Here is a 12,281-nt window from a genome sequence, read left to right as displayed (position 1 = left end):
GACCGTTTGGCTTTTTTTCCCCCATCCCCTGCAAGTTTGTTCAATTCAATTTTTTTGGCAAACTGCATAGCTCCCAGAGCCGGCGGGAGAAATGCAAGGGCTAAGCTATGAAAACTATTTAAGCTGCCTGTGGAATCACTTACAACGCCCTCCTGCCCCCTGTCATTTTCACCTGTATCTGATTCTATTTAAATAATAAGTGTCATTTGCATCGTGAGATCTTGTTATTCCGTTAGAGAGGCTGACTTGAGTGAAAAGAGTTATAATAGTAACGCCTTTTCACATTACTACTGTCTTGGGGGATCTTTGTGGCTGTCAGGCTGGCCTACCCTAACGAGTTGCACGGTTACTAGCAGGAAAAAAAATATCTATATTGTCGTAGTGTTTGCTTTTTGCATGATGCTTTTGACAGGTGTTAACTTGCAAGAGACGCCAAACCCAGAACAACCCCAGTCTGTGCTTTTACTCCTGAGGAAAATCGTGTCAAGGATGTGGGGCGCTCTGTGTGCCGCTCTGAAAAGGATCTTCTCTTGTGTGTGTGTGTAAGCGGATGGGTGGTGTGAGTGATCGTGCGTGCGTGCGTGTGTGTGTGTGCATGTGTGTGTGTGTTAGGAGGGTGTCCTGTAAAGTGGAGCAATCCTGTACAAATGAACGAGGCTGCTGCTTATTATTACTCTGTTGGAACACCATCAAATACAACAGAACGCAGGTTGAGATGATGAAACAAGCTGTTGAAAATAATTGTTATTATTGTTATGTTCATTTTCACAATCATCAGAAATGTGCTGTTGGCCAATTGTTTTTCAGATTTTTATTTAATTTTCTAATTAAATGTGAGAAAAATCAAAACTTAGTGTTGCTGCGTGTTTCTTTTAGGTGTGTATTTTTGTATTTTAGTTTTTAACAATGTAGTGAAATGGTTACAGGCCAATGTACACAGATGTCAGGACATAACATTAAAATGCTATTCTAAAAATGACAAAAAAAACTAAAACATAGCCATTATCCTTGTTACTAATACTCATAAATAAATAAAAGTCAGTTCCAAAACTGTTAGCAATATATGCAATGCAAAATATAAATTGAAACCTAACACATATACCATAAATTAAAATGAAAAACAAAAAAATGTGTCACATTAAAATCCAATCCTATGTCTCCAATGCACAAGATTCATCTTTGTGATCTTGTTCAGCGTCAGAGTCCAGCTGTTTGGCTTTAAGCAAGTCAGCGGTCAAACGATGACACCTAGTGGATGAAAGGGGTACTGATTAGAGAGGTCTGAGAAGGGAAGTGGTAGGCCAAGTCTTGTATTTTCACTAGTGGTAGGACTATTCCGTCTAAAATAGCATTTTGGTTTAATACAAGACAGGATGACATTTCTCTCTATGCAGTGTCAAAAAATTATTCTTAATGAGTCAGTTGTTTTGCGGAGGGATTTTTGGGGCTACCCATTGGGGTTTTGGAAAAGGGAAACGAAAATACTAATTTCAAAAATACTTTTTTACTGGATATTATTGACAGAATATAATACTTTTATAATATTATCACCCCCCCCCCCCCAAATCACATAATATACATTTATATTAATTAGTTACAATAGTACTAATCTATAATCACAACTATTTGCTCTGGTTCTGAGCACCAAGGTTAAACCCAAAGTTACGCCATTGTGCTTGCACAAGGACGCATGTGACAAATAAAAATCTTGAATCTTGAATTTTGAATTCATGACTATAAACAATCTCACCTATTCTGCATTCTATTGTGTCAGTTCATTGTGTCACCTCTCCTGCATTCCATTGTATTGTGTTGCCTCACCTCTCCTGCATTCTATTGTATCTGTTCATTGTGTTGCCTCACCTCTCCTGTATTCTATCTGTTCATTGTGTTGTCTCACCTCTCCTGTATTCTATTGTATCTGTTCATTGTCTTGTCTTTCCTCCTGTATTCTATTTCTTCTTTCCATTGTGTTGTCTCACTTCTCCCGTATTCTATTATATCTGTTCATTGTCTTGTCTCACCTCTCCTGCATTCTATTGTGTCTGTTCATTGTGTGGCGTCTTTCCTCTCCTGTATTCTATTTCTTCTGTTCATTGTCTTGTCTCACCTCTCCTGTATTCTATTGTATCTGTTCATTGTGTGTTGTCTCACCTCTCCTGTATTCTACTGTGTCTGTTAATTGTGTTGTCTCACCTCTCCTGTATTCTATTGTATCTGTTCATTGCATTGTCTCACCTCTCCTGTATTCTATTGTATCTGTTCATTGTGCAGTTTCACCTCTCCTGTATTCTATTGTATCTGTTCTTTGCATTGTCTCACCTCTCCTGTATTGTATTGTGTCTGTTCATTGTGCAGTCTCACCTCTCCTACATTCTATTGTATCTGTTCATTGTCTTGTCTCACCTCTCCTGCATTCTATTGTATCTGTTCATTGTGTTGTCTCACCTCTCCTGTATTCTGTTGTATCTGTTCATGCGTTTAGCCTCCATGCTCTTGTCCTCCATCCACTTCTGCAGGAGCTGCTCCTTGTCGTGCTGCAGGGTGGCGAGCTGTGTCCGTAGGGCCTCTGTCTCCAGCCTCTGGCCCCTCAGCTCCCGGCTCTGCAGCTCCAGCCTGTACTCATAGTCTGCCACCTGGGTCTTCAGGGTGGCCATCTCGCGGCCGAACGACAGCGCCTCGTTGCGGAAGCGTGACACTCTGAAATTGTCAAGGGAGAGCAATGATTGCCATTGATCACTGAAATGTATGTTTTTGGTGTTTTGTAATACAAATATAGACACAGTGGCTATTGTTTTGTTGAATGTGAACTGATGACTTCTATCTTTGGGCCAATCAGTTGTGCTGTGGGCCTGATATGGGGGATAGGACCGCTAGTGGCAACACAGTGTGGTGGTGATGTCGGTGTCTGTAGAGTTGTGGCCTAGTACGTTGCACAGCAGCCTTACTGCAGAGGAGAGACATGATTCAGTCACCCAACAATAAATCTGTTTTTCTTTGGTGTGTGATGGTCCAATTGCTAGCCAGAAGCAGCAGCAAAGATTTTTGAAATTGGACATGGTAACCTGTGCAAGAACCAGCATTTACTGAGCAATGCACCAACAACAAAACCTGGAGAACTGAATAAGGAAGAGACTAATTTTGTACTAGCCTACATTTAATTGTGGTTATCATTCTTACCCAAAGCTAGTTACAACACGGTGCAATGAAGACCAAGTTGTTCAGAGGAAAACAGAAGAATAAATGGAAGAATAACAGAACAAGTGGTTTGTCCAAGTTGGTTCATGGTGCCTGGTGAGAATAATCTCCAAGGAAGGGCATGGGTATTGACTGTTACTCCACAAATATTCACCACATGGAAATATAAAACATTGTGAACTTACTGTGCATAGCAATGTTGCAATTCAGCATCTTTCAGGTACAAAGACGCAGTCAAGTCACGAACACGTTCTCTGAGCTGCAAAACAAACGTGCAAAAGTAAACATGAAATACTGCTCCAAACATTGATAACTTATGTACTGTAGATGATAGTGTGACATACAGGTTGATACTGTGTTTATTGCAGTAAGTGCCTTGATCGAAAAAAGGCACAGTATAATATGTACACTGTAAAATGGGAAGGTTTCTCAAAGAACCCTGAGCTGGTTAGTGGTAAGGCAAAAGTTCCCTTTGGAACCTCAGAAGTTCTCTTAAAAAGAAAAACCTAAAAGTTCTCGGAAGAATCCAAACATTCCTCAGAAACCCCGGATTCTTCCACAGGGACAATCAAAGAATAGCCTATCTTGGGTTCTTCAATTTGCTGAGGAACCCCTAAAGATTATCTGATGAGCTTAGAAGCATTGGAACTCTTCAGAGGAGGCAAAAAAATACATTTGTAAGTACAACATTGGCACATGATCAAGCAGTTACACCAGTTATCCCATTGTACCTAATGAGGTGGCTAGACAAAATAGACCCCCTCATTTGATCTAACCAGCTCAGAAGCATAGGCCTATTTACAGCCTACTACATCGCGTAGAAGACCATGCTTCTCAGTGAAGGTACTTGTGTTGGAAGGAAGGTGTTTTTTTTTCTTTACTTCTACTTTTACCTTGGCCACCCCTGGAGTTCTTCCAAACACCTACAGGTTCACCAGAAAACCTTCAGAGTGTAGATAGGGGTTCCCCTTCAAAGGTTCTAGGAACGACCTAGGTATTTGAGCTCTACCTTCAGAATATCTTCTTCACTCTCCCTCAGAGCCAGCTGACGAGGGACTGACAGGTCATCATTGGCAGCTCCCCGACCATTGTTTCTTTCGAGACTCACAAATGAAAGGTCATAAAATAAACATCATCGACAGATATTGATAAACAATATACACATGCCACTGTCCAAGGAATATAAAATTCTCTGGACATTAGTTAGACTGGCCATGTTAATGTGCTGTTTTAATTATAAACCTACCAAGATTGCAGACTGTCCAACAGTTTGTCACGCAGATCAACCTTTTCACCCGAACGTGACACTATAACACGTACAACATCAATATTATCTATTTTGGTACGCTGTTATGGATGGGTGATGTGACATCTGTTGTGAGACGAAAACTTACGCGATGTTAGCAGTCCAGCAAATGGATCTTTCTGAAGGGAGTCTCTTCTGTACAACTCTCCACGCACGTGACTCCTCCACTTCTCCATTGTTGTTGTTGACTCTCCGATCCTAACTACGTGCCCAGTGCGAGCAGATTTGACATCTCTGCCTGCAAAATGTAGACTTAAATTATGTGTAGGCTATTGTTACTTTGTCACTGAAGAATTGACACACAGTATCAACAGCTACTGCGATTCAAAAGATACAATGTAACTAACTCCCCCGCTCTCACACTTCGCCATAGCTACACTGGTTGACCTGTCCTGGACCTTCCTTCTTGGCTTTTGACCAATCGCGCTTATCTCGAAAAATAAACGTAAGCCCCCCTGAATACAATGCTGTCACACCCTCTGATCTTTCGAAATCAAGCATGAGCTATTTTTAACCTGAAATGTCAACACAACAAACTATTTTACCATTTGAAACACTGATTGATCTGGATAGTTATAAACACAAAAAGAACCTCCAATATATTTTGACTTATATTAATATTTTATTTTACACTTGATATCTCAGTAGTTGGACGTACTCTCATTAGCCTTGATGTTATGGTAGTCTAAAACATGAAGGCATTGAGCAACAAGAAAAAAAGATTCAGTCAAAATTCAGTCAAATGTTTCAACCAACTTTGGGCTTTAATTTGTGAATCAGATAGTCAGGACACTCTGAAAATAACATGTCTTTGCAACAACACACTGTAAAGAAATTCTCATAAACACACACTTGCTTCAAATACACAAAAATGGGTTATTTCACACTCAGAATTTAGTGACGGGCCATCTTCAAGACTGTAGGAATTCTCTAGAAGAGGTTTACAACTGTTCCATGAGACAAATCTAGCTATTTGGCCCAAGTTTCCCACTAAACCACATGCAGGCCCTGATACCAGAGCCTCCTTGGTCTTCATAAATAGTTTCATTTCATACATCAGACAAATACACATGTCAAGTATTTTTTTCAGCATTTCCAATGGTTTCACAGCACAAGACTCTCATCATATCATCTGAACCAATACAATATACAGTAGGACTGCATCACAACAGCACAAACAAAAAGAGGACTTTGATGTGTGTAAACATTAACTTCCGTTTGTCGTTCCAATATTAGGTGAACTTATTGTTAGCAAGGAATGATTGCACATCTGTTAATAGAGCATGCCCTGCAGGGTTGACACTGTCTGTATGTAGCCTATGTAATATAATCTTATTTACTATCCACATACAATCTTGCCTTCATTACCATTGTTTACACATTACACAGCTTTGCATACCACATACGAGGTGTGTGTGTGTGTGTCTGTTTCTATAAAACTCTGCCAGGTTTGATTGACAAAATAGTTCATAGGTCACGTATCATGAAGTTCATATCATGATTATGAACACTAACAGGCAGAATAGGAATGGTTTCATTTACACATGTGACACTAAATAAATAATAAAAATAAATTATAAATCGACGCATAAATAAATAAATCGACACGTAAAGAAAACCAAAACAAACAAACAAATAAACAAACAAACACAGGGAATGAGTGTTGGAAATGTGGAAGTTCTTGCTGTTACTACGGTGTAGTTATCGCTTTGTAGAGCCTTGTCAGGGTGAACTGAAAGCGCTACTGGACCATGTACTCTTGGCGTTTGTTGAGCCTGAACTGCAGAAGAGAAACAGCCCCTATGGCCACGTAGATCGCCGCGGCGATGAAACAGTTGATGCCCACCTGGTTGTACAGCCCGTATATTGTACTGGGAGGGTTCTTGCTGCAAAGAGGAAACACAAATCTCAGTGTTATTACCATGTTATTGTATTGCATTATTATGTTTGTCTACTGCCACAGTTTGGGTGTTTAGAAAGCAATAATCTATCTATTCTAGAGTTAGTCTGAGTCAAATTCCTTGTGTACAACTAATTCTCATTCTATTCAGATGCTTTTTCTATTCAATGAGACTTATAAAGGAGGGTAAACCAGCTACACATAAGCACAGGTACATAAATCTCAGAGGCCTAGCACATCTTACATTAGAAACAAAGGTACAGTGCAGTATTGGTGAGTGAGAGTTTGTTAGACAGGGAAATGCTTGTGAAAGCCACATAGGACATTCATGAGAGATAAACTGTGTACAGCAAGAGACCTTTAAAAAGGCCTCTCAATAAACTGCATTCCCCATGCAAGGTCTAATGACATTTGCTTCTTATTCATTATGTTGAGGGTGAGAACGAGAGGCCAAACAACAACCTATAATACTAAGAATAATACTTACTCTTCGCGAATGTCCTCCTCTGTGAATGGGACGTCTTCAATAAGCACAGCAGACTTTGCACTGAAGAAGATGCCCAGAAACGCCTAAGGATAAGAAGATGATGTATCAACAATACAACCTTAGGATAGAAACTATATGTGACAGTGTAAACAAGCCATTTAACTGAACCAGGCATGCATGAGCTGTCCAGACAGAGATTAAGAATTCGAATAGCAAAACAGCAGATGCATTGCACATATTTTAATTCAACTCATTAATAGGTAGCATAACACATCATTAGCACATCAAATGTTTTAGCTAATATCATCACATGCCTGCCATAAACCGAAACTCACTGCGGATTATTAACGAATGTAGCAAAGATTCATGCTCACTATATGATTATCAGTGTCTAAAAAGATGACAAAATCATCACCGAATCTGAGAGGTTTAGGAAATCTTGCTATATTCCACAGCTAGCTATGGCTAGCAGAGTGAGGTGTCATTTGCAGCCATCTTTAGCTATCTACGAATGACATATTGAACATCTTACCAACATGATGACTCCCCATATGCTCAGGACGATTCCACAAGCAGCCATCTTTGGCCCGCAAAATAAAAGAGACGGCATTTTCGCCTATATTTAATAATTTTGCACAAACGCGACTAGCTTTCCACTCCGAAGGACAACCGTGATGCGCCTGTATCAGCTGACAGCTTGGGTCCTGACGTCAGTCTTCGTTCTTTTCCGTGGGTGTTCGGCTCGTGGCATCACGACGCAGACAAACCAAGGATTCTCTTGGACCCACGCGTGATCATCTGTAGGATGAGGGGCAAGGAGGACTACTTACATTATTCTTCCATATTACAGAATTGCCTACCCTAACCCATTTGCGTACTAAATCATATACAACTGTTGCTATCAGCCCATTCATGCACTGTTGCAACTGCACATGTAGTCTTTTTGTCCTTTGCACATCAGTCAAATATCTAATACTGTAATTGTGAAGTAATTCGGTGATTTATGCAATGAAATAAACATACATTAGAGAAACAGATTGCAGTGGGTTGTGCAGTGGGAAGCTCATGAATTTTCCCTTTATTGTAAACCAATCACCTTTATTGTAGAGGAAGGGATGTGGCCAATCGCGTTGTCGGATCTGCACGCAGAGGACGACGGGAATTTTCATCGCAAATCCTGAACTCCACAGAAGGGTTTTGGATTTAGGTCTTGGTTATTAGTGCTTTAGTATATACTTTAAACAAAATAGCTTCATCTTCTCATAGTTACAGTCTCTTTAAGTTTTATCAATACATGCAATTTAGGTTTTTTATCTATAAAGGGGAAATTATAGCTATTGCTCAGTGAGCTAGGAAGTGAGCTAGCTAGTTAGCATAGCCATTGTTTATCTTCTCGCTGCATCTCCCTACTTCATTGCCGCTACAAATGGGTCCTGCATAGTACACCAGTTGCTGTTTGATCGGCAAACAGTGGTCATTTTCTTAGAAGGGATACGGTGTTGTTATCATTGACAGATTGCGACCATCCTACGTTAAAGTGAGAACGAACCATCATGACTTCGGCTTCAGCAAAAGTAAGTAACACTATGCTGTGTTTGTGTGCATAGATGGACGACACCCGAGACCCACCAACCACTTTAATGTTACTAGGAGTAGAACCCAACATGTTCTACTCTAGTTTTAGCTAACCGTTGGTGTTTTGCTGGTTTTCCCAAGGTCGGGGAGATCTTCTCTGCAGCTGGGGCTGCATTCACAAAGCTGGGCGAACTAACCATGCAACTGCACCCAGTGTCAGACTCAAGTCCTGCAGGGTAAGTTTTTGTATTTGTAAACAAGGCCACCAGTGTTTGGAACATTGGTATGGAAAAATAACATTTGTCCATTCACGAATGATTACGTTTCTCTGGCTGGGATGGAATGAATTGCCAAAGTTGTGGATCAGAGGTACCTCTGCGCTCTCTCATCCTGGTTTCATGTCTTTGTGCTTCTCAGAGCCAAGTGGACAGAAACGGAGATAGAGATGCTGCGAGCGGCTGTGAGGCGCTTTGGCGATGACCTGAATAACATCAGCACTGTTATTAAGGAGCGCACGGTGTAAGGATCTCTCTTAGTTTCTTTGTTGATGTTGTTGTTATTGTTTTTGCCTTAGCATATAGGAGTGCAATTGTACAGTTTCTATTTTTGGGCTTTCTTCCTGTTGGAAAGAACATGTTATTAGTTGGTCACTGATTCTGACTCCTGTAGTATTCGTGTTAGGATTGCCGTATTGTAATTCGTCATCTCAAACACCTCTTGTTGCGTGCGTTGTCTTTATTTTTGCAGTGCTCAAATTAAGACCACAGTCAAGAGGAAACTGTACGAAGACAGCAGGGTGCCACTGTCGCCCGAGTCGCCCAAGAAGACCATGAAGAAGACTGCCGTGGCTCTGGCGGCAGCCCCCGCTCCCGTGGCGCCCACAGTCATCACCGTGCCCACGTCGCAAGTGGTGGTGACAACAGGCCTCCAGACTCAGTCGCCCATGCCGCCCCCCATCAAGAAACAGAAGACAGCAGGTAGGGATGATGCCAATGACAAAATCCACTATCAGTCACATTATAGCTGTGTTTCAAGGCCCCTGCTGGCCACTCAACTGCTACACCGCTGACCTGGGTTTGTAGCCAGGCCGTGCCCTCCTAGTGACGCAACACCTTCAGTGTTGCCACTAGTCAGGTCAAGAGCAATGCAAGTACTTTCTGAGCTCCTGAAAAATCGGGAACTCCTCCCAGTTTGTCGGGAAGCATGCAACCATTAGCAAATCAAGGGTGGTGGGTCAACCATGCCGTTTGGGAAATGTTAATTGTTATGCTCTTGGTCAGACCAAGTCTCGAAGAAATTTGAAAGTCGATGATAATCAGACTGCGTTCTTTGGGTCCTTTGATGAACCTCCCCCATCTCTCTCCCACTTGCTTCCGGTCTCTCTCCTCTATGCTGTCACAAAAATAAAGGCACAAAAAAACCCAATGTATGTTTAAAACGATTATAGCAGTGTTTGTGATCCAGCAGATCTTTGTGGCCAGCATGTGTGCTGTTTAGCTTAACTGATCTCGAGAATACGTGACATGTGTATACCTGACATGTGTATACTAAAAGAAGAAAAATCAGTGTTTCGGCTCTTAAGCCATCATGGATCAAGAAACAGGCTTGATGGAGCAAACATGCTCTCACACACCTTTAGTGCCATCCTGATGTGGCAGAACTGACAGTGGGAGATGTGACTGTCCTGTCTACATTGACTGGGAGGTCATACTTCTGTAATATCAGCTGATCTCAAAGCACGTTACACATCTTCAACCATGTCACTGTCTAAGGAAGACTGATGTTATGAACCGGAGGCCAACTAGCAGAGTGTGGTGTGGAATGTTGGTAACACAAGGCACAAGGCTTTAGTATTGCTAGCCATTTCGTTGCACTACTCACATTTTGTGGAAGAATAAATAATGGTTCCCTGTTTTCTAAAAAGCTTGCTGAAGGCTTAACATGGCTTGTAGTTTTTGTTGGCTCAGAAAACTTGTCGTCTAATGTGAATGCTTTGTGTCCCACAGATGTTACTTTAAGTGCTTTGAATGACTCGGACGTGAATAGTGACCTGGTGGACATTGAAGGCCTTGGAGAGGGATCTACTAAGAAGCTGAACTTTGATCAAGGTGACTGACTACCAAAGCCATTCACAATAACTAAGCTACCTTTGTGTGCCATTTTAAATGCTAGTGCTTTCCTCTTTTCTGTTTTGTTGTGCATATAGTGACGGCAAAACAGGAATTCTGTCTACAATTGTGCTGCTTTTCTGTAGCTATTAGATTGAGATGACATTATTGGTTCTTTCCATTATCATAACTCAAGTCCTCCCTTGTGCTTGTAGCCTCATGATGAAGACATCATTGGTGACAGAAGTTACATTCAATATCTTGGAAAAGTTCTATATTAAGGTCATTTTCTCATCGGGAAGTTGAATTGGCGAAAAATCCCCTAAAAGTTGTTGTGGCTAGGACAACGGGGAAACTTGTTTTCTGCACAGAGATGGGGTGTCAGATGTGCGAGGCCACAAGCACAGGTCGAGGACAGGAGTCAGGATAATGGAACGTACATTATATCATCTGCATTACTGATGAAGTTGCTGAACACTTAATTTCATTTAGAGACTATAATCATGGGTGTACAATCCAAGTTACTGTGTAGAGGTAGTTCTTATCTTCTGTGTTTTATATGTTTCTTACATGATTCACTTTTTATTTGTTTCAAATCATTACACACATCACATACAGTATATCTGTGTGGAAATGTTATTATTTATTTAAAAACTTGAGAAAGGCCACACTGGCGGACACGTTGTTTTTGTAAATAAAATTCAGCACGATGGACAAGAGTGTGCGGTATCTTCCACTCAAAAAGTGATCTTGCACCCGCGGCCTGCACCTTTAAACCTCTGATGTGCGTTGGTTTCCTCCTTCAAGAAATGTTATTATGACAGAAAGTGTCTATGTCAACAATGTATGTGTGTGTAAAAGAATATCCACATTATTTTGCCTCCCACTAATGTGTGTTGTTTTGTTTGCCTTGTCTTCCCCAGAGAGCCTGAATTTTGACTCCAGTTTGATCATGAACTCCAGCGACTTGCCCTTGCTTTCACGCTGACCCGTGGCTCAACCTCACAATGTGTAGAAGCCCATCAAAAGCAGCTGGCTTGATCAACATCAAGTCCCATCATTCAGATTTTGTACAGTACTCTGTGTTTTTTCTAGATTGTACGATGTGTTTTTAGTTTAAGCCTCTTTTCTCCAAAATAAATGTCACATTCAGGTTTCCTGACTGTGTTTTACCCATTTACTTATGGTTGTTAAGTTCTTGGTCCTAATAACGTTATAGGATGGCTGATTTAACACTAGTATAAGAACACACTGATGTAAGACCATTTTTATTGATTGTCCTTTCAAGATGATCAACAGGTAAAGAGGGAAGGGAGGTAGGATTATTTGGTGTGCTTTTGGTACATAATGATATATGAAGAATAGTTTTGTATGCTGTTCCCTAAGAAGCTTTTTGTGACACCCCCTCTCTTGAAAAGCAATGGTGTCATTAATTTTGCAAATATTATTCTTGATGCTACTGCACAACTGCTAACCCTAGACATAAAGTGTTTGAGGGAGCTTAAAGCCAAAATCTATGAAAGAGCTTAATCAGTCCCAACTATTCGCCAGACAAATCAGGAACTTGATTTTGCGTTTCCCTTTCAACCTTATAATTTGTATTTTCTAGTGTAGGTGACTGATGGATTGAGATGTCAAGTCGTTCCCTACTCTGCATAATTTCTTGTGGCACCCTTTTTTACACCCTAGAAAATGTTTCTATTACCA

At 40.9% G+C, this 12,281-nt stretch overlaps 3 protein-coding genes across 4 annotated transcripts; 1 reads left to right on the top strand and 2 right to left on the bottom strand.

Moving 5' to 3' along the window:
• Positions 1 to 1,028: 1,028 nt before the first annotated feature.
• On the bottom strand, positions 1,029 to 4,891 carry si:ch1073-143l10.2 (uncharacterized protein LOC565165 homolog). The gene is made up of 6 exons (XM_063203247.1): positions 4,593 to 4,891; positions 4,445 to 4,505; positions 4,208 to 4,301; positions 3,384 to 3,457; positions 2,449 to 2,700; positions 1,029 to 1,248 (listed from the first exon to the last, which is right to left on the bottom strand). The coding sequence occupies exons 1-6, from the start codon at positions 4,678 to 4,680 to the stop codon at positions 1,152 to 1,154; spliced, it is 666 nt and encodes a 221-aa protein (XP_063059317.1). The 5' UTR covers positions 4,681 to 4,891; the 3' UTR covers positions 1,029 to 1,151.
• A 346-nt stretch (positions 4,892 to 5,237) lies between these two features.
• rnasekb (ribonuclease, RNase K b) lies at positions 5,238 to 7,645 on the bottom strand. Its single transcript, XM_063202468.1, has 3 exons — positions 7,424 to 7,645; positions 6,892 to 6,974; positions 5,238 to 6,390 (listed from the first exon to the last, which is right to left on the bottom strand). Exons 1-3 carry the CDS (start codon positions 7,499 to 7,501, stop codon positions 6,246 to 6,248), a joined length of 306 nt encoding a protein of 101 aa, XP_063058538.1. The 5' UTR covers positions 7,502 to 7,645; the 3' UTR covers positions 5,238 to 6,245.
• Positions 7,646 to 8,022: 377 nt separating this feature from the next.
• Positions 8,023 to 11,754, top strand: c7h17orf49 (chromosome 7 C17orf49 homolog). 2 transcript variants are annotated; one of them, XM_063202466.1, is made up of 7 exons: positions 8,050 to 8,084; positions 8,407 to 8,465; positions 8,608 to 8,702; positions 8,884 to 8,985; positions 9,214 to 9,443; positions 10,473 to 10,574; positions 11,498 to 11,754. In XM_063202466.1, the coding sequence occupies exons 2-7, from the start codon at positions 8,445 to 8,447 to the stop codon at positions 11,560 to 11,562; spliced, it is 615 nt and encodes a 204-aa protein (XP_063058536.1). In that variant the 5' UTR covers positions 8,050 to 8,084; positions 8,407 to 8,444; the 3' UTR covers positions 11,563 to 11,754. The 2 variants fall into 2 exon arrangements, with proteins under 2 accessions (XP_063058537.1, XP_063058536.1); XM_063202467.1 differs by lacking the exon at positions 8,884 to 8,985 and having other exon boundaries at positions 8,023 to 8,465.
• Positions 11,755 to 12,281: the final 527 nt, after the last annotated feature.

Source organism: Engraulis encrasicolus, chromosome 7 (genome assembly GCF_034702125.1).
Source record: "Engraulis encrasicolus isolate BLACKSEA-1 chromosome 7, IST_EnEncr_1.0, whole genome shotgun sequence".
Classification (NCBI taxonomy): domain Eukaryota; kingdom Metazoa; phylum Chordata; class Actinopteri; order Clupeiformes; family Engraulidae; genus Engraulis; species Engraulis encrasicolus.
Note: the sequence above shows the minus strand (reverse complement) of the source record. Positions and strands in the feature narration are given on the sequence as shown.